We start from the raw sequence: 25,686 nt of genomic DNA on the forward strand, positions 1-25,686 counted from the left end.
GCCTTTGTGACGGCTTTGCCTTCATGAGCGAAATGGGAAGCCACTGGAGTGTTTTGAGCAGAGGAGTGACGTGGTCTGGCTTTGTTTTGCAGACAACACCTGAGGTACCCTATCCGGCAGAGGCTGCTGGGTGGGGCCAGGGCACAGCAGAGAGGCCATCCGTGACTTCTCACTCGGTGGCCCTTTCTCGCTTAAGGCGACACTAACTCCGTACAGTAGCCCAATGGCATCTTCAGCAAGAACTGGGGCTCAGAGCTGTTAAGCAGTCAGCCCAATGAGGTCAGGATTCGGGTCCAGACCGGGGACCCTAAAGGCAGAGTCCTCTCCTCCCACCCTGTGCGCAAGTAAAAACGTATGTCACTGTCACTACAAAGAATAATGAGTAATGTTTACATCAGGGGCGTAAACGACACAAGAGTCTTCAGTCACTAACCTAAGGCCCCAAAGAGAAAATACGGTTTCATTTCTCCTCTGATTTTTAGTCCTCTGACACAGCTTATTTTTCATGCTGTCTAGATTTCTTTTCGAGGTGGGAGTTCACATTTTGTGTTTTATTATGAACTACAGCTGAATCCGTTTGAATTACACTCATCTGCCGTCTTCCAGAGTTTCACAGATGGGATAGACGGCCTTTGTCTGTTTAAGGCGTTTGCGAATATCCACTTTCCTCTCTAACCTGTCCTGCGGATTCACAAATTCTGGCAGCGGACTGGGGCCCATTTATGGGAAGTGTCCTTGGGCTCTCTTCTCAGGCCCTTGCCATGGCCATGCCCTCTCAGACTGGATCCAATCTGTACACGTGTGCATGAACAGGACACTTAAGAATTTCGCTTCCATGCGGATGAAGCGGGAGACAATTCACGACCAGAGGGGACAGCGATACTTCAGCTGAAAAGCAGGAACAGCTTGTCCGTTATTTCCCCCAAGCCTTTCATTAGTGCCGGAGAATGCGGGCTTGAGGAGTCTGTCGCTCAACAGCCCTAGATGATTCTTCTCTATTGCTGTTAAGTGATGAGCTCCATTCTCTCTCACTTTCCTTCCAAGTCACCTTGTTGAAGTTTTTTTGTTTGTTTTTTTGGGGTTTTTTTTATGTAAAACAGTGACCACAGACCCGCAGCCAGTCTGAGGAGTAGCATTTGGAACAACGCAAGCCACCGGGAGCCGCGTGGGGCCGTGACAGAGGCATGGAAGGAGTGGGGCCATCCGAGCTCAGCCTAGGTCTCCTCAGTTAGTGTAACCAAGCAGTCAGGTTCGAGGTCGGACAGGATTAAAGCTATCCTGCATACGGGCAGAGAAGAAAAAAAAAGTTTTCAAAATCTCTTATTGTATTTTTTCTTTACCTTTTTTTTTTTTTTTTTTAACTGGAGGAAAGGGCAAAACTAGGAGGTAAAACGAGAAGAAATCACAGTATATTCATCCCCAGTCTCAGCAGAGAGAGGGGTCTGTCGCTGAATTTTATTTATTTGTTATTATTTTATTTACTTTTGGGAGAGCGCAAGGAGGGGAGGGGAAGAGAGAGGAGGACAGAGGATCTGAAGCCGGCTCTGTGCGGACAGCGGCCAGCCCGATGTGGGGCTCGAACTCATGGGCCCTGAGATCATGACCTCAGCTGAGGTCAGATGCTCAACCGACTGAGCCACCCAGGGGCCCCCATGCCCCTGAATATTATACCTGTAGAAAGGTTTGTTGGCTAGGGCCAGGGGGCAACGGTGGAATGTTCCGACATCTACCACACTCACCTGAAGGGAAATTGGAGAATTCAGTTTTTATACTTCTTGGGTTGGAGGAGAAATACTGTAAAAGTACACTCAGCCACATGACATGATATGAAATAAAATCACACGATGACCATCCAGGACACTTTCCCACTCCCAATCCAGTGGGCACAAAACTCGTCGAGAATCTCCCTAAAATTCCCCTGGTCCCGTGGAAGGGGACTGGACGGTAGTTTGCGGCCTTGGGAGGCGCTGTGTGGCTCAGGCAGGGTTTGGGCTGTCACTAAAGTGCTCCGTGTGATTTGGGGATAAGAAGGCACCCTGTTACATTCATGCCCTGGGCTTTTTCTCACTGAACTCTCCCTGCCTGTCGTTAAGGTCCAGCTGAAAAGCGAGGAGTCCAAGACGTTTGCCATGAAGATTCTCAAGAAACGCCACATCGTGGACACCAGACAACAGGAGCACATTCGCTCGGAGAAGCAGATCATGCAGGGGGCTCATTCCGACTTCATAGTGAGGTAGGGACCCTGTCCCCGCGCTCCCCATAGAGACTCAACCACAAAACCCACTGTGGCCCGTGCTTACGTTACACGCTTCGTTCTCGCAGCACACGTCGTTTTCAATCTGATTTTAAGAAAGTTTTTTTTGCTAGACTTAAAAAAAAAAAAACCCCTGAAGTTTGATTCTATCCTTTTTTTTTTTTTTTTTAAAAAGAGAATCCGATTCTGTGAAAACATAGTTCCCCCAAAGGAGATATCTGAGTTTCTCACACTCCATGTGTGTGCTCTCTGTGACTCCAGAAGCCGGCATCGGCCGTTGGAGTTCGAAAGGCAAAATATCAAGAATCAAACTCTGCTACCTATAATTATTTGAATAGTAGTTTGTAATTTCTTGAAGCTCTTAAAAAATGAAGTGACTGTCCCATCTCTGAATTTTCGGAGCATTAATAACAAGGATAATGGGGGAGTTTTCATATGCGGAAAAACCTGTTCTCGTTAATTTGTCAGTGGCCCTTATTAAAAACAGGGTGAGTGCAAGTGAACAGCATAGGAATTTACTACATATCTATATTTGTAAACTATATCTACTTTATATCCATGTATACGGTATGTTTATGACCACTAACAGGGCTCAAGTTTCCATGCTTAAAGCGCCCACCAAATTGGGATTAGAGGAACCCCAAGCGGCCATCTTGGTCCATAATCATGTGGATTAATCCATTTATTGCAAAGGACAGACCAGCCCCCTACACTGTGTACATCTCGGGACGCTGTTGCCTCCTTTGCCCTATTTGTACACAGATCTCTCTCATTCTTTTAATAATATTTCAAGCTTGGTAAGTCAAGTATGAGGCTGTAATCTGAGCACTGAAAGCGCTACATTCTTTTCAAAGACAGCCATGTTTATAACCTTTGTTTTCTTGTTTGCGATTCACAGACTGTACAGGACATTCAAGGACAGTAAATATTTGTATATGTTGATGGAAGTGTGCCTAGGTGGAGAGCTCTGGACCATTCTCAGGGATAGGTAGGAATTTTAAGAAATTTCTATCATATCTCTAAAAATATTGAAGTCATATTTATGTGTTACATATGCTTCTATTTCAGAAAATAAGTGTGGGATATGACCCACTATACATATACGCTTTAGTAAATATGAAACCACATTTTAGATTTGTAACTAATGATACAGGCTTAGTCCAGTATGGAAATGGTACCTAGCAAGGTACATGAAACAGGCCTTTTTTTAAACTTGAATATTGGAATCAGTTTACTATATACTGAGAATTCAATTCATTGCTGTGACTTGAAGGGAATTAAAGTTACGTTCTACTTGCAATCTGGATTAATTACCAGTTTAATTGCTGTGCTCATTGTCCAGATGGGCAGTCTGCCTTTCCTGACATTGAGAAGTTGTTCTCGAGGAACTTTCTTCTCTGACTTTACACTGCTCCTTGGTTCCAAAATTAATAAGTTTCCAGCCATCTGTTTCAGGCTTTAGATAATGTTAGGAAAAAAGTAACCCACTTATAGGCAGTATTTCATTTAAACAATGTGATTTAGATTTACCTATTTTTTGCCCTTTTAGGGCAAGTAAAGTTGGCCAAGTTAGTGCTTGTTTCTTTTAATTATGCAGAATTAATTTTCCATCTCTTATTTATATTACTAGCAAACTAAAAATTTATTCATGTCCTAGAAGATCATTACCAATCCTAAATGATTACTTAAAAAAAAAGACCAAAACTTTCTTTCCTGTGAATGAGCTTTTAATCATTCCCTATGAATGATCAAACATTCAAAAGTCATTCTTGTTCCTTTGAACGTTCACTTGTGACATCTTTTTTCACATTTCTTCCCGTCTCACTCATGTTCTCCTTCACTGGGTAACATAAGCCATGCTATTTTTGACCATATCTTTGTAGATATTCCGGAATAGAACCAATGGGTCTTTAATAAGCTATCTGATTTTAAAGTCTCATTCCTAATTGTGTTCATATGGTAACTTCCTGTATTTGGAAACATTGCCCTTTCAACTCTTATCCTCATTGCCTTCCTTGTGTATGTCTAGTGGATTTCTTTTTACCTTGTCAGTGTCTTATTACATTGATGATATCTTTCTTAAGATAAACAAGCATATAAGGGATCATATCGTATTGGCATAAGGGGATGTGATAAACATCTGCACTAAGCTATTATATCCTAGTGATTACATTATTTTAGTAATGTTTGAGTACAGAACATATGCCGGGCATTGTGATAGAAGCTGGGGATACGATGAGAAAACAGATGTAGTCCCCCTTCTCATAATTTGTAGGCTGTTGCACAAAGTTAACATTCTGATTTATGAGTTAATGTCTAATTCATCCTAATGTGGTTCTACCTGACCTTTCAACCCGCTAATTTATTGGAAATATCTTCCCTGATTTGCTGTAATTAGAATAGAAGATGTACAGGTGGAAGTAAACATGAAAGCAATAATGAGCCATGTAGGGAAAGGAACTATTTTAAGCTTCTATTAACTTGAACCAGGCAAGAAAAACACAAGTCAGTCTCAAGTCCACTAATGGGGCATGAGACACGCATAGGAATCAAATTTCAATATATATTTTGAAAGAAAATATTTCATGTTTTCTCCCTCTTTCACTTGATTTGCATTTTGTTGGCTCCTACATGCCAGCCCGGACTTCTGAGTAAGATGTATTTTGATGTATCAGGCCAACTCAAGTTGCTAGTAAGCAGTTTACCTTTGGAGGAGTGAATAGAGGGAAAGTATCAGTGGTTGGTCCTTTCTCTACTTCCATCAGCATGCTTTTTTAATTTTTTCAAGTTTGCTTATTTATTTTGAGAGAGGGAGAGAATCCCAAGCAGGCTCCAGACTGTCAGTGTACAGCCCGACGTGGGGCTCTGTCCCACAGACCCATGAGATCATGATCTAAGCCAAAATCAGGAGTTGGATGCTCAGTCGATTGAGTCAGCCAGGCACCCCCAGGATGCTTTTGTTTTTTTAATTTTTTTAGCGTTTACTTTTAAGAGAGAGGGAGACAGCATCTGAAGCAGGCTCCAGGTTCTGAGCTGTTAGCACAGAGCCTGATTGATGTCAGGGGCTCGAACCCATGAACTGTGAGATCATGACCTGAGCCAAAGTCAGGTGCTTAGCTGACTGAGCCACCAGGTGCCCCCAGGATGCTTTTTCATTGGTTCAGTTTCCTTCCCTTTCATCATCCTTGGGATGCACAGTTGGTGAATTCCCCACAATGTACTTAATACTACATGAAGCTATATAAAGAGGCATGACCTGGAGAAGTAAGAGCTACCTGCTTCTTCCTAAAGATGCAGAAGGGCTGAAGCCTCAACATTAAAAGCAGTATAACTATTATATACAAAATCACTTCAGAATCATTGTTGTTTGTCTACCAGTGATTCAGCTCCAATTAATATTGCCACTACCTTTCTCACTGTTTAAATTGAGGCTGAAAGTCCTAAAGGTTAATTGTTAGAAAAACGACAACAAAAAACGACAAGAGAAAAAGGAAAATAATTAGGCTGTTAGTCACAGCGTACATGAAAATATCCGTAGTCAAAACAAATCCTATTGTTCAATTCATTCAGTTTTCATTTTCTGTCCCAGGAAAACAGCAGCAGGGAGAAGGTATTCTGAAAGCATAAAGGAAAGTATTTGAGTTAAGAAAGGCTTGTGTGACTATTCTTTACTAACAAGGTAATACCTCTAAGCCTCAGGGATTTAGTATAGGAAGTCTCTAACAGCAACAGACCTCCCCCTACTCTCACCTAGTAAGTGACATGACCACTTCCTGCCTCTTTTTTTTTTTTTTTTCATCAGCATAGTAAAGGAACCCAGAGCAGTTTTTCATTTGTTTTCAAAAACCTAAGAATGAAAATAATCCCATAAAAAATAAAATGATACCATATATAAAACGGAACTGGTTGACTATCAAATATTTATCTTTTATCTTTTAGCACAGAAATCTTAATTGTTCCAGTTATTTCTCTGGTTTTATTCTCTGTTAGCTATCATGCTTTATCTTCTAGTTTGTGACTTTCTGTTTTCCACAAATTCTGTTCCATTCTTTGGAATATGTTGGTACACAGTAAGTGTTATAAAGAAGGTAAATATAAAGAATTAGCAATCTGTACTACCTTCTTAAAAGTGTAAGTGGTTAATATGACATTAGTATTTATATAGATGTTATATTATGTATTAATATTGGTATTTAATATATAATAATATAATGAAATTTAACATTTCAAGTGTTAATTTTGAAATACATGTAAATAGTTCCAACCCAATATCTTAATTCTTTCAGACACTAGAATTTTCAAATCATGCACATTTCCCTTCTAGTCATGTGTCTTCGCAGATGTGTTTTGTAAGCCCGAGAATAACTTAAATAGCCAATCTCTTTGATTCTAACTATATTGTGGAGGGTAATTATTTAAATTCCATCTGAGATGACATAACGGAGAGTGGAAATCAAAAGCATTTCCAGGGGTCAGGAAGATAGCTGAATCAGGGGAATCCTGAACTCAACTCGTCACAGGAACACACCAAGATAACAGCTGCATTTGTACAGCTAACTCCGAAAACAACCTGAGGACGGTTGGAAGAAGCCTTCCCCAATAATCATGGAGTGGAACCCACATTGGAAAGGGCTGGAAGCACAGAGACACAGTTGGGAACCAAATCTCCTGTGATGGGGAAGGATACCCCAAGCGTGGAGAGGCAGGAAGAGACCCCACTGGGAAAATGATGATCCATACGTACCATTCGGCGTTAAAAAACAGTGGGGCTTAACTTGGCCAAGTGTTTAAAATCAGCTGGGCTTAGGTCCAGGTACTTTAATTCCAGAAGAGCCTGAGGGCAACAGAAAATGGAGTCCCCACCCTTAAAGAACGAGCATAATAAATAAGCTGCCGAGACAGCACAGAAAGAGCTATTTGAAAAGTGTAGGGAAGGACATTTATGTACAGAGTGTGCACTGGAGAAGAAGGGATCTTCAGGAGACTTCTCCCCGGAAAAATGTGCTGGCAGGCCCTGGTTCTCGTCCCTTTCCAGCCTGGCGAACCAGACACTTGTGGGAGCCAGTGCTAAGCCCTGCACTGATCTTGCCAGCACGGGAAGGCCCCAGTCCCACATTCCCTTACAGACCCATCCCATTCAACCTGCTCACCTCAGCCGGAATCCATCCAGAAGGACTCCTGTCCTGGGAGAGAGAAGATAATCACACACACCAGCACACCACAGTTCCAATGGCCCAGCCTTTGAGCCACCAGCACAGGGGAAAAGCCCTGCCCTGTGGTGCACCCACAGCTGTGGGAGAATGACTAAGTGTGGACAGTTTGCCTGACTACTGACCCTGCCCACCTACAAGCCTGTGGCAGTCACATACAGGCCGCTGAACACAGGGACTGAACCTTGCCCCGTGTAAGCACAGAGGGCACGACACGTCATTGCAGATGACTGGACTGAAGGCAGATACGGTTCAGCCACAACAGTAGGGTGCACGCAGCCCACCCGGGAGCCACCCCTGAAGCACCTGCTCCAGGTGACCAGGGGGGCATTGTGCTCCAGGGTACCATGGGAACCCTTCTACACAAGGCCACTAGTGTCATGACCAGGAAGCATCGCTGACCTGACACATAGAAACAAACATGGAGAATCAGACAAAATGAGGAAACAGAGAAGTATGTCGCAAATGAAACAGGTAAGCAACATGCCTGATAGAAAATACAGAGTAATGGTCCTAAAGATACTCATTGGACTTGGGAAAGACTGGAGGACTCAGTGGAAACCTCAACAAAGAGGAAGAAAATACAAAAAGGAAGAACTCAATGGCTGAAATGAAAAATACACTAGAAAAAATAAACAGATTAGACGAGGCAGGACAGATCAGGGACCTGGAGGAGAGAGTAACAGAAGGCAACCAGCTGAACAGCAAAAAGAAAAAAGAATAATACAAAATGAGAATAGGTTAAGAGAAGTCAGCAACACCATCGAGTGTAATCACATTCACATTATAAGGATCTCCTAAGGAGGAGAGAGAAAAGGGGCACAAAATTTATTTGATGAAATAACAGCTGAAACTGTCCTTGTTTAGGGAAGGAAACAGATACCCAGATCCAGAAAATAAAGAAACCCCACGACAAGATTAACCCAAGGAGGGCCACATAAAAATTAAGACACATAATAATTAAATGGCAAACAGTAGTGATAAAGAGTTTTTAAAGCAGCAGGAGAAAAGAAAACAGTTACATACAAGGGAAACCCTGTAAGACTCTTAGCAGATTTTATAGCAGAAACTTTGTAGGCCAGAGGGAGTGGCATGATATATTCAAAGGGATGAAAAGAAACAAACCTGAAGCCAAGAATATTCTGCCCATGAAGGCTATTATTCAGAACAGAAGGAGAGGTAAAGAGTTTCCCAAACAAAAGATAAAGGAGTTCATTACCACTAAACTGGTCTTGTAAGAAACTTTAAAGTGTCTTTTACAATTTCTTGAAGTGGAAAGTAAAGGCAATAGCTAAAAGTAAGAAAAATTATGAAAGGATAATTTCACAGGTAAAAACAAACATATAGTAAAGGTAGTAGATCAATCACTTATAAAGCCAGTATGGACGTTAAAACAAATAGTGAAGTCAATTATATCTACAAAAACAAGTCAGTGGGGTGTCTGGGTGGCTCAGTCAGTTGAGCATCTGACTTCAGCTCAGGTCATGATCTCGTGGATCATGAGTTTGAGTCCCACATCAGGCTCTGTGCTGACAGCTCAGAGCCTGAAGCCTGCTTCAGTTTCTGTGTCTCCCCCTCTCTCTGTCTCAAAAATAAATAAACATTTAAAAAAAAAATTTTTTTAAACCAGTCAAGGGATACACACAAAATAAAAAGATGGAAAATATGGCCTCAGGTACATAAAACATGGAAAGGGGAATAAAAACTTAGTGCTTTTAAAATGTGTTCAAACTTAAGAGACCATTAACTTAATATAGCCTGCTATACACTTAAGATGTTATATATGAACCTAGTGGTAACCACAAATCAAAAACCTTTAATAGGTACACAAAAAAACAGAGACAGAGGAATCCAAGCATAACACTAATGAAAGCCCTCAAGGACAAGGTAAGACGGCAAGAGAAGAAAAAAGGAACAGAGAAGAACTACAAAAACAACCAGAAAAACAACAGATAGCAATAAGTATATACCTATCAATAATTACTTTAAATGTAAATGGACTAAATGTCCCAATCAAATGACACAGGATGATGGAATGGATTAAAAAACAAGACCCATCTATATGCTGCCTACAAGAGACTCACCTGACTAAAAGACACATACAAGCTGAAAGTGAAGGGATGGAAAAACATTTACCATGCAAATCGAAGTGGAATAAAAAGCCAGGCCACCAATATTCATAGCAGAAAAAAATAGACTTTAAAACACAGACTGTGGCAAGAGACAAAGAAGGGCCCCTCCTCAAGATAAAGGGGTGATAAATTGATAATGATCAATCCAACAAGAGTATATAACAATTATAAATATCTGTGCACCCAACATAAAAGCACCTAAATACAAAAAATAATTTTTAACAGACATACAGGGAGAAATTGACAGCAATATAATAATTGTAGGGGACATTAACACCCTGCTTATATCAATGGAGAAATCATCCAGAAAGAAAATCAACAAGGAAACCATGGCTTTGAATGACCTATTAGACCAGACAGACCTAGCAGATTCATACAGAACATTCCACTCAGAAACAGTATACACATTCTTTTCATGCACATGGAACATTGTGCGGGATAAATCACATTAGGCCACAAAACAGGTCTCAATAAATTCAGAGAGATTGAAATATCAAGCATAATTTATGACCACAATGATATGAAACTGAAAATCAATTGCAAGAAAAAATCTGGAAAGAACAGAAATATATGGAGGCTAAACAATATGCTAATAAACAATGTATTGTTCAACCAAGAAACCAAGAGAAACATCATAAATACATGGAGACATGAAAATGAAAACGCAGTCGTCCAAAATGTTTGGGAGACAGCAAGTGTACTTTTAAGAGGGAAGTTTATAGCAATACAGGTGTACCTTGAGAAATAAAATAATATCAAACAGTCTAAACTTACAGCTAAGGAGCTGAAGAAGAACAAACAAAGCCCAAACCCAATAGAAGGAATGAAATAATAAAGATTAGGGCAGAAATAAATAGAAACTAAAAAAAATAGAACAGATTCATGAAACCAGGGGCTGTTTCTTTGAAAAGATAAAACTGAAAAACCTTTAGCTACACTGATCAAGAAAAAAAGAAGGCACAAAATAGAGGAGAAATAACAACGAACACCATAAAATGCAAAGGATTGTAAGAAAATATTATGAAAAATTATAAGCCAACAATTTGGATGACATAGAATAAATGCTTAGAAATATATAATCTTCCTAAGCTAAATGAGGAAGAGATAGAAAATTTGAACAGACCAGTTGCTAGCAATGAAATTGAATCACTAATCAAAAAACCTTCCAACAATCTGAATTCCAAGACAGGATGGCTTCACAGGTGAATTCTATCAAACATTCAACGAAGAGTTAGTACCTATTCTTCTCCAACCATTCCAAAAATAGGAGAGGAAGGAAAACATCTAAACTCATTCTACAAAACCAACATTACCCTGATTTTAAGACCAGTATTAAAACCAAAGATACTACAGAAAACAATGATAGGCCGATATCTCTGATGAACATAGATGCAAAAACCCTCAACAAAATATTAGCAAACTGCATTCAACAATACCTTAAAAAATGATTTACCACGATTAAGTGGGATTTAGTCAAGGGATGCAAGTGTGGTTCAATACTGGCAAATCATCAATGTGATATATCACATTAACAAGAGAAAGGATGGAAAACAAATAATCATTTCAATAGATGCAGAAAAGCATTTCACAAAATACAATATCCATTCATGATAAAAACTTATGGAGTGAGTCTAGAGGAAACATAGCTCAATATAATAAAGGTCATATATGAAAAACCCACAGGTAACGCCATACTCAATGGGAAAAAAACTAAGAGCTTTTCCTTGAAGATCAAGAACAAGACAAAGATGTCCACTCTCACCACTTTTATTCACACAGTGCTGGAAGTCCTAGTCTCAGATATCCAGACAACAAAAAGGAATAAAAGCCATACAGGATTGGTTAGGAAAAAGTAAAACTTTCACTAATTGCAGATGACATGATACCATATATAGAAAACTCTAAAGAATCCACCAGAAGAAACTACTAGAGCTGATAAATGAATTCAGTAATATTTCAGGATACAAAATTAATATACCAAAATCTGTTGCATTTCTATACCTAATAAAAAACTAAGAGAGAAATCAAGGAATCAATCCCATTTGTAACCACACCAAAAAAGAATAAAATACCTAGGAAAAAACTTAAGATGATACAAACAAATAAAAAGACAGTTCAAGTTTGTGGATTGGAAGAGTATTGTTAAAATGTCCATACTACCCAAAGCAGGCTATAGATTCATTGCAATCTCTATTAAAATACCAATAGCATTTTTTCACAGAACTCTAATAATCCTAAAATGTGTATGGAACCACAAAAAGACCCCAAATAGCCACAGCAACCCTAAGAAAGAAGAACAAAGCTGGAGGTATCACAATTCCAGATTTCAAGATATACTACAAAGTTGTAGGCATCAAAACAGTATGGTACTGGCATAAAAACAGAATAGAGGGCCCAGAAATAAACTGACACTTACATGGTTAATTAAAAGCAAGAATATACAGCAGGGAAAAGACAATCTCTTCGAAAAATGGTTTTGGGAAAACTGGACAGCTACATGCAAAAGAATGAAACTATACCAACTTTCCAAAATAGATTGAAAACCTAAATGTGAGACCTGAAACCATAAAACTCCCAAATGAAAACATAGGCAGTATTCTGACATTGGCCTTAGTGACATTTTTCTAGATACATCTCCAGAGACAAGGGAAACAAAAGCAAAAATAAACTATTGGGACTACATCAAAATAAAAAGCTTCTGCGCAGCAAAGGTAGCCATAAACAAAATGAGAAAGCAACCTAGTGAATGGGAGAAGATATTTGCAAATGATATATTCAATAAAGGGTTAATATCCCAAAATACATGAAGAACTCCTATAACCCAACACAAAAAAAACAATCAAATTTTTAAAATGAGCAGAGGACCTGAATATTCATTTTTCCAAAGAAGACATACAGTGGCCAACAGATACATGAAAAGATTCTCAACATCACCCATCATCAGGGAAATGAAAATCAAAACCACCAGGAGATATCACCTCACACCTGTCAGAATGCCTGAAATTAAAAAGACGAGAAATAGCAAGTGTTGGGAGAGGGTGTGGTGAAAAAGGAACCCTCATGCACTGTTGGTGGGAATGAACACTGATGCAGCCAGTGCTGAAAGAGTATGAGAGTTCCTCAAAAAATTAGGGGCGCCTGGGTGGCTCAGTCGGTTAAGCGGCCGACTTCGTCTCAGGTCATGATCTCGCGGTCCGTGAGTTCGAGCCCCGCGTCGGGCTCTGTGCTGACAGCTCAGAGCCTGGAGCCTGTTTCAGATTCTGTGTCTCCCTCTCTCTCTGCCCCTCCCCTGTTCACGCTCTGTCTCTCTCTGTCTCAAAAATAAATAAACGTTAAAAAAAAATTTTTTTTTTTTTTAATTAAAAACAGAACTACCCTATGATCCAGTGTTGCAGTCCCTGGGTATTTACCCCCCAAAATGTAAAAGCTCTAATGTGAAAGGATACTTTGACTCCTGTGTTTATTGCAGCATTATTTACAAAGCCAAATTATGGAAGCAGCCCAAGTGTTCATCAGTAGATGAATGGATAAAGAAGATGTGCTGTACATATATCCAATGGAATATTACTCAGCCATAGAAAAAGAATGAGACCTTGCTATTTGCCACCACGTGGATGGAGCTAGAGAGTATTACATGGAGTGAAATAAGCCAGAGAGAGAAAGACAAATCCTATATGATTTCACTGAAATGTGGAATCTTGCAAACAAAACAACAAAACAGATTATTCAAAATATAGAGAAGAAAATGGGGATTTCCAGAGGGGAGGTTAGCGGAGAGATGGGTAAACTAGACAAAGGGCATTAAGAAATACAAACTTCCAGTTATAAAAGGAATCAATCACAGAGATGAAAAGCACAGCACTTGGAACACAGTCCACAATACGATGCTGTTTGGCGCGACCAGTGGTTACGACACTTAACCATGGTGAGCACTGAATAACGTAAAGAATTAATCATTACGTTGTACGCCTGAAACTAATACAATAGTTACACTCACTCATGATTCGCGTTACTAGTCAAGGGAAAAAGGGAACTTACCTCCGATGAGAGATGCTTTGTCTTGGTTGCATGTGGTCATTTCAGGACCTGGTTTATGACAAGTGGATTAAACACGAATTAAAGTTGAGTCTATCCATAAGTATACATAACCCTCTGATGCTCTCCATCAGATTGTTATCTACTGCCATCTAGCTAAAATAAAACAACAGCCCATTCCTAGAGAAAGTATATAGGCCTTTTCCATGCTTGTTTTAATTGAAATGACACACATGTCAAGGCATAATTTATTATTTTGAAGAGCTATTTAGGGCAGTGATTTATTTCTTCAAGCAACTTTCTGTTGAGAAAACAAGCTTTCATTTTTGTTTTAGATCAAATTTGTGTTGTCATTTTCAATTCTAATGGCAATTTTTCATTTTGAGTCACCCTGATACTGTGCTTTGTGACTGCTTTCCAGCAGTGTATTTCAAAATCCACAAATTACCCACATCAAACGTTTAGCGATGAAGCTGTGTTGTTTCTGGTAAATACTTTGTATGCATACATTATGTTGAGTTATCAGCTAACATGGAAACAGATTTAAGATCATGTTTTCATTTAATTTTGAAAACCAGTTACAAATATGCTTATATATGAGGGAGACTCAAAATAGAGTTTTAAAGGAACGGAAACCAGCTTTGCAGAACCCTCCAAGTTCCAAAATGGCTCAGAATCAGAGAAACCTTGACACGAATAAACAGAGCTGTCGAGAACTCAAGACCCAAAGGTGTAGGTTGGCGGTCAGTTCACTTTATGATGAAAATTGGCAGGCAGTAAGAGAGTCATTTTTGCCTGTGCATTTGTGAGAAGCCTAGACAAAATGAAAAGAACGGAGATTAACATAAGACCCTTCAGAGCTGACTCATGGCAGTTAGCCTTGGCAGTGAGAGGCAGCAAATACTTACGTAACAGTGTTAATTAGGTATTACGGACCCCTCATTCCCATCTCCAGAAGACTTCTGACCTGTCTGTATCATTCAGCTTTCCTAGATTAAGACACAGCAGCTAAAGAAGACTGTTGCAGTTCTCAGTTAGAATGGCTAATATTTATCAGGTACCCAGTTGTGTGTCAGGCACTAACTCTAAATATATGCCTCAGTTATTTGTATCCTTTCCACAACTCAATGAGTAGTTTCTATTGCAAGCCCCATTTTGCTCAAGAGAACATGGAGACCGAGGGAGATAGAGTTAGTTGCTCAAAAGTAAGCAAGTGAAACCAAAATTCGAGCCCAGGATTCTTGCTTCCGAGTCCATATTCCTAACTTATAGCTCTCTCTGATGAATGGGAATCTGTATTAGGATTTTTTTTAATCTTCCTGCTAATGGCCGACTTATTCAGAATATGAACATGAATACCTTTCGGCCGAGATTTCGTGAGCAGTTCATCTCTCATGTAAGTGTTCACTTTCCTTACAACATTTACAGTGTATCTGTCCATTTGGTTCCATTGACGAGTGAATATTAAGGAAAACAGATACATTGCTCAGAATCACAACTGCAGAAATAACCTCTTCTTCCAACAGCAACCAAGAATTTGTAGGCTTTCAAAACAGCCCACCTGAATCACAGCTAGACAGTCCCATTACGAGGAAGTAATCAATTTTCGTATTAAAACAACGCATGCAATGTGAAATATGACAAAGCTCTATTCCCAGTACTGCCTTGTTTTGGCTCAGCCATGGCTTTGCAAAGCTGTCCAGTGAGGAAGGACTGGGGTCATATATGGCACTCAGTACCGTTAATTAGCAAGCACACAGTTGTATCTGCACACGATGCTTACTACTTACTACAAACAACCTCTCCAGTGAAAGAAATCTGTTGCTCTTGACGGACAAGCATACTTATTTCAGGGCAAAGAAAAACGACCTGCCAGGCACTACCCCAACCCCCTTGTCAAGATGCGGAATTACATAGTGTTTGCTCTGCAAAGGTAGTTCCGAGTCCAAAGACAATTGCAACATACAACCTGTTATTTCCCAATATAGATGCACTTCTTCTCAAAGAAACTTTTTCTTGACCTTATAAATTCACAATTCAGACTTTGTTAAAGAGAGACACTAGCATCTTTGTAATTATATTTAAGATTCTAGGGGCGCCTGGGTGGCTCAGTCGGTTAAGCGTGCGACTTCGGCTCAGGTCATCATCTCATGGCTCATGGGTTCGAGCCCCGCGTCGGGCTCTGTGCTGACAGGTCAGAGGCCTGAAGTCTGATTCAGATTCTGTCTCCATCTCTGCCCCTCCCCTGCTTCCTCTTTCTCTTTCTCAAATATAAAATATTTTTTTTTTAATTAAAGAATTTCTTGGAAGAAAAAAACAGCTAAAGTATAAAGTTTCTGCTATGGAACCAAGGAGCTAACCTTAGATGCCAATGTTTTTTTCTTCCCTTTATTGTTATTTCATTAAATAAAGAGAGTGAGGACAGAGAGTGTGAGCGTTCTTTGCCAAACGTAAGAATCAAGTTTGCTAATCTATATTCCCTTCTGAGTGCCTTTTTCCTTCTAATTATCTCTTTGCCCCATCTTTTCTAGTAAGAAGGCAGTAGTGTGGGACATAGGTGTTATTTCTCTTGCTGGCAAAATTTTGGAAAGCAGAATATTTAGCTTGTGATATATGACTGCAACACAGCATCACAGCTCATTTCCAAAATGGCTCTCTGGAAGCATTAACCTTTTTATTCATGCTCTTATGAACCGTATCTGTATTATTTAGGAAGATTCAAAACCAAGCCCTCTAAAAATAAGTATGACTGAACCGATAAACTTCTGCTTTACCAAACCCAACCCTTGATAGACAGCTCTAAAATAGGATTCGTCTCCTCCCTGTCCACTGCTGTGTCTCGTTAGAGGATAGGGGGGTGCTGGGAAGCTTATAGAAGGAGGTATGAAGCTGAGCTCCTCCTCGGTGCTTACGGGAGGGTAGAGTTAACTATCTCATTTGTCAGGGCAAAGCAGTCCTGGATGTGGTCTTCAAGGGCTTTTGAAAACCCAGGGCAGCACCCATCACATGGCATTTGGCTAGAGGACATTGGCCTCCAGGGTCAAAGTTTGGCACAGGAATATAATGAAATGAGGACAAAATAAATAAAACCCTATCAGAGAAAGGAACATCTTGTACACTTTCATTTTCTGTGTCTCAGAGGTTCGTTTGAAGATTCTACGACCAGATTCTACACCGCCTGTGTGGTGGAAGCCTTCGCCTATCTGCATTCCAAAGGAATCATTTACAGGGACCTCAAGCCAGAAAATCTCATCCTGGATCACCGAGGCTACACCAAACTGGTCAGTGCCCTTTACGCACGGTTTCTGCCCCGCGGGTTTAAAACATCTGTTCATAAAGCTGTGTTCATTTCCTAACATTAAAACCTCCCTTTTCCTTTGTAAACGCTGTAACTTTTCTTAAGAGCCTATCTTTGCATTACTGCTTTCAACTCTTCTTTCAAATGAAGCAAAAGGTGTAAGAAATTAAATTGGCTAGGTCTTAATTAATACTGTCTTGGCAGGATGTGTTTAAATGGACTCGGACCTGTGGACACGTGTTCATAGACCTCTAGAAGAGCTTTGTAGACCTTTCTCTTGTCCACTTTCTGCCATTCACAGGGAATGACTACTTACATCATAGAAAACCATGAATCCTTTTAACATTTTAGATTTAAGTACAATCCGAACAGGAAAAAAATGGCTTGCTAGGCAATGTTATTTAGGCCATTTGAATTATAGTGATAGTAATGATCACAATAGTAAAATCTGTCAAGCACTCTAAAGATTTACTGTAGGAGGGAAGTTCTGTTATAAAACATACAATTTTTGTGGACGTTGAATCTGTCAGTGCCTGACTCTATTTTTTAAACTTTGGGACTTTTTATTCAGCATATGGTTTTCACAGAAATCAAATCAATGGCTGTTCATCGTTTTAGAGAAAAAGGTTTTCTGCATTCGAGGCTCCTCCGTCCAGAAACATTTCTAGGAAAACGAAGGACACATTTGCATTGTATCTCTGTTTATGTGTACTCGGGGCAGGGATGCATTTTGTTACTAGGTTCCTTGAGCAGTCCAGTGGCTTCTCATTGCTAAATGAATTGTCGGCTTCCTAAATCCAGCAGAAATCATGCATATTCTGGAAAATGTGTCAAGTAGGTCCACCTAGACTTCTAAAAATTTTAAGTAAAGGGGTTATGGCCCGACCTCCATGGTCAGGAAAGGAGGAAAAAATGGAAGCTGTTTCTGGAAAGAAAGGTTTACCTGTATTTTTAATGATGTGAGTTTCAGCCTATACTCAGGTTTTAACTTTTCCTACTGACACTGACTTTGCTCAGGGAGGCTTTGTTTGAAACACCGATGACTCCTTTGGGAATATAGGACTGTAGTGATATGCATCTGTTTTTGTTATTATTCCGTGCACTTCAGCTAAGTACCTTACTGCTTTTAAGCTTGAAAATAAGTAAGTGCCTTGAAATAACTTGTTTTTCTCTCTTTGTAAGGTTGATTTTGGCTTTGCAAAGAAAATAGGATTTGGAAAGAAAACATGGACTTTTTGTGGGACTCCAGAGTACGTGGCTCCAGAGATCATCCTGAACAAAGGCCATGACATTTCAGCCGACTACTGGTCACTGGGAATCCTAATGTATGAACTTCTGACTGGCAGGTATGGACATTGGCAGAGAATTGCTGATAAAAATAGATCGGCCAACAGCTGCACGCTCCTGCCTTTGTCACTCTGATTAGACCATCTTAAAGCACATTTCACCATATCTTGGTCCAGCACTTCAAGTAATTATGCAAGTGCCCAGGGATTCGTAAAACAAACTCTAAAATGGGTTGGATGAGGGCAGGGAACTCAACGTCAACGTTTGCCCTTATCATTACGAATTCCTTGTACATATGTGAGAATGCGGAAAAACCTAGTGTCTTTCTGTGAGATCTTTGAGCCTAGTTGCTTAGCCAGCAATGAAGCAAGGGAGGTAATAGTGGTATAAAAATATCTAGGGTCAACTATTTATAGAGATAAGAGGACATGTTGACGAGTATTATACCTAAATGAAACGGGAATAGTTTGCAGGTCTTCTGTGTAATGCTTTTATAGCCATCAGCAAGGAAAAAAAGATCCCCAACAAAAGGAGAAACAAACACCCCACCGTGCCGTGCATGGGGGACAATGAGTAGTAGGGTCATTGTAAACCAGAGTTCAGAAGAAGGCTGGGTAGAGGTCTCAGACATACAGAGCAAGGAAAGGACATCCCATGGCTTCACTAGAAGGGCAATAGGGGGCAAAGACATGGAGAAGTTGTGTGTAGAAAAACTTACTGGGAACCTGAGGGCTGCCTGACTGGCTTTAGCACGAGAGAGAGAGAGGCCACATAGATGACAAGGGATACAGAGAGAGTTGGGGAAACAGGAACAGAGGGGACCCCCACCCCTAACACCACGAGCTGGAGTGGGGAGGAACGTACAGAGAAACGGTGAGCGGGTGCATCTGCCCCGGGCACAGAACCTTAAGTCATGGCTTAAAAGGGCAACTTCAAATAACAGAACCAGCCCTAGAGCCCTGCCAAGTGGTGGTGACTCCCTGTAGTCCTCAGGAGCTGGCAGGTACCTCTACTTATGTTTCCCCTCCACCTTGGTAGTGCAGAGGAGAGCAGAGCCCAGGCACCATAGCTGACTTTCCACCACAGGGAGCCCCAGCCCCCTGACCCCAGATGTCCCAGCAGTGTGGACACCCTTGGTCAGTGCTCATTATGACTCTAGCCATCTCACCAAGGTAAGACAGGCACAGAATACTCTAGACGTGCCCTACTTTGGCTCTCCATGACTTGCCAAGACAACTCAGTGTCAAGTGCCCTGGGACCCCTGGCCCATGCCCACCTCGACTCTAACTGTCCTGCCAGGGGGCCCTCTGCGTGGAGGGTCCCATGACCCCTGGCTTCTACCCACTTCAGCTGTCCTGCCATTGGGGCCTTAGCACAGACAGCCCCAGAACCGCCCCAACAGGGAGGCCCAGGATCCAGAGCCCATGACAGCTACAGCTCTGTAGAGCCAGCCAAAGTCAGCAGGCAAACACGGTCTACACAGGGATGACCATACGGAAGGTCATTCCCTCGAGTTTAGGAGAAGCAGCTGTTCTGTAATTCGTCGAAACAAAGTCGATCGAAATGAGGAGAGAGGGGAATATGGTCCATATGAAAGAACACAAAACTTCAAAAAAGGTAAATGGAGATAAGCATGGGTGAACTCTGTGAGAACTTTAACCAATAGAAAACACCAAGAAAAGAACCAGAGTTGAAGAATACAGTAACTGAAATGTAAAATACACTAAAGGGAGTAAATAGTGGATTAGAAGAGAGAAGAATGGCTCAGTGATCTAGAAGGCAGGGCAAATGGAAAGCACCCCAGCTGAACAGCAAAAACAAAAAAACAAAAAAACAAAAAAAACGGGAATTAAAAAAAATTGAAGCTAAGGAATCTCTTGGACACCAAACAATAATTCCCATTATCTGGGTCCCAGAGACAGAAAAGAGCAGACAACATGTTTGGAGAAATAATAACTCAAAACTTCCCTACCCTAGGAAAGGAAGTAGACCTCCAGTTTCAGGAAACCCTAAGAATTCCAAACAAGATGAACCCATGGCACATATTTATAAATGTCAAAGATTATACACCACCAAGCAAGTTTATCGTTCAGATTTGAAGGAGCAATAAAGAGTTTACCAGAAAATCAAAAAAAAAAATGGTTAAGGGGAATTCTTTAATAACCAGAAGAAAATAGTGAAAAAAAACTTCATTAATAAAAGTAAACATACAGTAAAGGGACTAGAGCAATGACTTATAAGGCTAGTATGAAGGTTAAAAGACAAAGTAGTAAAATCAACTACTTGATTTTTATTAATATTAAGGCATTAATATTTATTATTATAATTTTATATTATATAAATATAAAATATATATAAATGTATATTAATTTATATAATTATAATATATATATAAATATATTTTTAAATTTTATTTTATAGATAATATATATTTTATATATTATTATTAATATTAAGGCAACTCATAAAATAAAAAGCTGTAAAATATGACAGTATATACACAAAGTGGTGGGGGAGGGTAAAAATCAAGTTCTTTCAGAATGTGTTTAACTTAAGTAACCATCAACTTAATATAGACTACTATATACTTAGGATGTTGTTATATATGAACCTCATGGTAACCACAAACTAAAATGTATAAAAGATACACATAAAATAAAGACAAAACCGTATGCTGCTTACAAGAGGCAAACTTTAAAGACACATGCAGACTGAAAGTGGGGGGGGGGGGGCGGGGGGAAGATATCGCATGCAAAAGGAAGCCAAAAAAACAAACAAGACAAAACCAGCTTCAGTAAGAATACTTATGTCTGACAAAATAGACCAAAAAAGACTGTAACAAAGACAAAGAAGAGTGTTACATAGAGATAAAGGGATCTGTCCAACAAGAGGATTTAACAGTTGTAAATACCGATCCACCAACATGGGAGCACCTAAGTACATTAAGCAAGTATGAACATAAAGGGAAAATTGACAGTAAGACAACATAGCAGGGGACATTAACACCCCACTTGTGTCAATGGACCTGTCATCCAGGCAGGAAGTCAGTAAGGAAACAGTGTCTTTGAAAGACACATTAGACTAGATGGGCATAACAGACAGATATGGCCCATTCCATCCAACAGTAGCAGAATACACATTCTTTTCAGAATGAAAAGCACGTGAAACAGTCCCCAGGATAGAGCACAATTTAGGCTACAAGTCTCAATACATTTAAGATTGAAACCATATCAAGCATGTTTTCCAACCACAATGGTATGAAACTACAAATCAGTTACAAAAAAGAAAAAAAACCCAAAAACATAAAGAGGCTAAACAATGTGCTACCAAATGACCAATTTGTCAACGAACAAATCAAAGAGGGAATATTTAAAAATACACAGATACCAGCAGCAACAACAAACATGGAGACAATGTAAACAAAACCATCCAAAATCTTTGGGAAGCAGCAAAAGCAGTTCTAAGAAGGAAATTTGTAGTAGCAGAGGCTTACCTCAAACAGTAAAGAAGTTACAAAAATAACAAAGACAAAGAAGAGAGGAAATAATAAAAATCAGAGAGGAAATAAATGAGAGACAAAAAAAAAAAAAAGAAAAGAATACAAAGGATCAATGAAAGTGAGTATTGTTTTCTTAAAAGAGAAACAATATTGAGAAGACTATATAGCAAGACTCATGAAGGAAAAAAGAGAATCCAAATAATATCAGAAGTGAAAGGAAAGCAACAACCAACAGTACCAAAATGCAAAGGTTATTAGAGAAGGAATACTATAAAAATTATGTGCCACCAAAGTGGACAATCTAAAAGAAATGGATAAATTTCTAGAAATACACAATCGTTCAAAACAAAATCAGGAAGAAATAGCAACTCTGAACAAACCTATTACTAGTAACAAAATTGTTTTAAAAACAAACCTATAACTAGTAATCAAGAAAACCCCAATAAACAAAAGCTGAGGAAAAGAGGGCTTCACAGGTGAATCCTACCCAACATTTAAGGAAGAACTGATAGCTAGTCTCCCCAAACTATTACTAATAAAAAGAAACCTTCATTTTATAAGACCAGTATTACACTGATACCAAAACCAAAGACACTACCAAAAAAGAGAACTGCAGGTCAATATACTTGAAGAACCTGGATTTAAAAATTCTCCACAAAATATCAGCAAACCACATTCAATAATACGTTAAAAGGATCACTCACCACGATTAGGTGGGATTTATTCTGGGGATACAAGGGTGGTTCAGTATTCTCAAATCAATCAACATCATAGACCACATTGACAAGAAAAAGGGTAAAGCCCATATGATCATCTTAACAGATGCATAAAAAGGTTTTGACAGAATTCAGCATCTGTATATAATACCCTCAACAAAGCGGGTTTAGAAAGAACATACCTTAACATATTAGAGTCCGTATATGAAAAAACCCCAACTAACATCATACTCAATGGTGAGAAACTGAGAGATCCAGAAACAATACAAGAATTTCCACTATCACCACTGTTATTCAACATAGTACTGGAAGTCATAGCTGAAGCAGTCAGACAAGAAAAGGAAATAAAAGGCATCCAACGTGGTAAGAATTTAAACTGTCACTGTTTGCAGATGGCACAGTACTACACGTAGAAAACCCTAAATACGCCATCAAAAAACCGTTAGAAATAATAAGTGAATTCAGTAACGTTGGAAGACAAAAAATTAATACACAGCAATCTGTTGTCTTTCTATTCACTAATAACAAAGCAGAAGGAGAACTTAAGAAAGCAATTCTATTTACATTGCACCAAAAAATAAAATAAAGTTACTGAAGATAAACTTAACCAAGGAGGTGAAAGACCTGTTCTCCAAAAACTATTAAATTTTGATGAAAGAAATTGGGAGCAAATGGAAACATGGTCTGTGCTCCTGGATTGTAAGAATTCGTATTGTTAAAATGCCCATACTACCCAAATCACTTTACAGATTCAGTGCGATCCCTATCAAAATTCCAATAGCATTATTCACAGAACTAGGACAAATAATACTAAAATCCGTATGAAACCACCAAAGACCCTGAATAGCAGAAGCAATCCTAAGAAAGAAGAACGAAGCACAAAAGTAGACACACAGACCATGGGAGCCGAACAGAGAGTACAGAAGTAAACATTTGCTTATGTGGTCAATTACTCTCCAACAGAGGAAGAATAAGTAATGCTAGGGGGAAATGGACGGCTAGATGTCGTGAAAAAGCTAAAGGATGTGGAAGAGATCATGGCAGGTGACTCTTTTAAGTTTAAACTCAAGGGGTGCCTGGCTGGCTCAGTCTGTGGAGCATACGACTCTTGATTTCTGGGTTGTGAGTTTGAGCCCCACAGTGGGTGTAGAGATTACTTTAAAAAAATATATAATCAAGTTTAAATTCAAGTAGTAGACTAAATCGTCGCATTATGTTGGTTGACAGAGGTGATGGGATCAGTTTCATCTCGTAGGTTGATCGGAGTAGACCTTTTTTTGGAAAGCGGCATAACCCTTTGGCCAGGTAAATATGGGAAGAACCTTCCAGGCAAAACAAACCGCATTCTGAGGTGCGAAGATGCTTGGTATTTCAGAGAGCAGACATGGCGTCCTGATCCCAGCGAGTGAGGGGGGTGTTAGCAGGAGATGGAGTCCTATTACTGGCATCCTTGTAGCTGTCTAGTGATTTTGGACTTCATGTTGAGTATAATCAGTGAGTATAATTTCCTGACAGGTGCAGGAAAAGGGCTAGAAAGTGGAAGCCACATCTTGAATGGCCAAGGACAGCAAGACTAACAAGACATGAGAGGAATGGCAGATAAACTTGACCCATATATGGTTTGGCAGGGGGTGGCTGTTTGTATTTTTAATATTTATTTATTTTTGAGGAAGAGAGTGCACGAGCGAGTGGAGGAGGGGCAGACAGAGAGGGAGACACAGAATCCGAAGGAGGCTCCAGGCTCCGAGCTGTCAGCACAGAGCCCAAGGTGGGGGGGTTAAAGCCGCAAGATCATGGCCTGAGCCAAAGCGGGACACTTAACCCACTGAGCCATCCAGGCACCCCCGTATATGGTTTTGCTACATGATTTACTCACAAAGGTTTCCACATGGTTTTGCTATTAATCCAGCTTCATTCCGTGTTACCACGACTAATATATGTCCCCAAATAAGACTGGTGGAGTTATAACAGTTTAGGATTTCTTATTTAGAAAATACAAGTGATTCTCTTTTCACCTCTCACCTTTGCAGCCCGCCATTCTCAGGCCCAGACCCTATGAAAACCTATAACATCATACTGAGGGGGATTGACATGATAGAATTTCCAAAGAAGATTGTCAAAAATGCTGCTAACTTAATTAAAAAACTATGCAGGTAAGCGTTTGGCCACGTGACGTTTGAAAGGATCATGATGGGAACACGATTGGATCCCTTACAGTTGTTGTTTTCTTTCCAGGGATAACCCATCGGAAAGACTAGGGAATTTGAAAAATGGCGTCAAAGACATTCAAAAGCACAAGTAAGTGTTCTTCCCCTGACCTTTCTGTGGGAGGGTCCAGAAAGCCCCTCCCCGGGCTGTTCTTTTTAAGCTACTGGCTGTGTGACTGACACAGTTAGCCCATGGGAACACTGGAGGGGACGTTCAGACCAGTTAGCCTTTGGGGACAGCACAGCCGCACGTGACCCTGTGCCATACTAAGTGACCGATTCACTGAATTCGGTTTCTCCCAGCTCATGCTAACGAGCGTTGCTCCCCTCTGGCACCAAGAGGAAATGTGAACTAGATTGATCGATTGAATTCTAGGTGGATTCTAGAATTCTGTTCTCTACCAGAATATCAAAAACACAAGTCCTCCACCATATCATGCCTCATTTCCTAGACTAAAACTGGAATATATTTTTCTACCCGCTTCCCAATTAGATGATAAAGTACTGAGTACAGCGTTGTTTTTAAGTGATGGAAGCATCTTAAATTTCAAACCTTACCTAGTTAATTGGATATCTGAGTGCTAATCTAAGACCCAATTGTTGTTTTTTATTAGTCTGTCTGTGTAACACCCACAGGAAATGCACATCTGTGCAAAAAGAACTTATTTACCAAAGTATCTATAAATACCTAAAACACCTGCTAAGAATTTGGTGTAAGCATTTGTTACTGCTGGAAACTTTTAAAAACAAAACAGAAGCAAAAAACTTAGTGTTATCTGCTCCTCATTTTCACAGAAAATCTGAACACAAATACCTTCATTTTTTTAACACTTAACTAAAAATGACATTTTACTAGAAATTATTATGACCCTAGTATTGCATATTCAGTGCTTTCTTCTACGAACACAAAAACAGTACCAACTCAGAGTTAGACCTGACTAATATAGTGATGTGAAAAGGTTAATTAGGCTGCCCAAGGAATCAGTGCAAAGCTGGAAAAATAATTTTCTGTCCTGACTTTCATGCCCTGATTCCATTGCCTTAAAAT

At 39.8% G+C, this 25,686-nt stretch overlaps 1 protein-coding gene across 3 annotated transcripts in view; it reads left to right on the top strand.

Annotated features, from left to right (window-relative positions):
• PRKG1 (protein kinase cGMP-dependent 1) overlaps positions 1 to 25,686 on the top strand; it is a 1,260,290-nt gene that overhangs the window by 1,228,259 nt on the left and 6,345 nt on the right. For all 3 annotated transcript variants that reach the window (XM_078434117.2, XM_078434116.2, XM_078434118.2), the window contains exons 11-16: positions 2,094 to 2,233; positions 3,153 to 3,242; positions 16,771 to 16,912; positions 18,112 to 18,275; positions 24,462 to 24,584; positions 24,667 to 24,729. In XM_078434117.2, coding sequence (XP_078290243.1) covers positions 2,094 to 2,233; positions 3,153 to 3,242; positions 16,771 to 16,912; positions 18,112 to 18,275; positions 24,462 to 24,584; positions 24,667 to 24,729 — 722 coding nt within the window. The remainder of the gene's footprint in view (positions 1 to 2,093; positions 2,234 to 3,152; positions 3,243 to 16,770; positions 16,913 to 18,111; positions 18,276 to 24,461; positions 24,585 to 24,666; positions 24,730 to 25,686) is intronic.

The sequence above is a fragment of the Panthera onca genome, chromosome D2, assembly GCF_046562875.1.
Source record: "Panthera onca isolate mPanOnc1 chromosome D2, mPanOnc1 haplotype 2, whole genome shotgun sequence".
Taxonomy (NCBI): Eukaryota; Metazoa; Chordata; class Mammalia; order Carnivora; family Felidae; genus Panthera; species Panthera onca.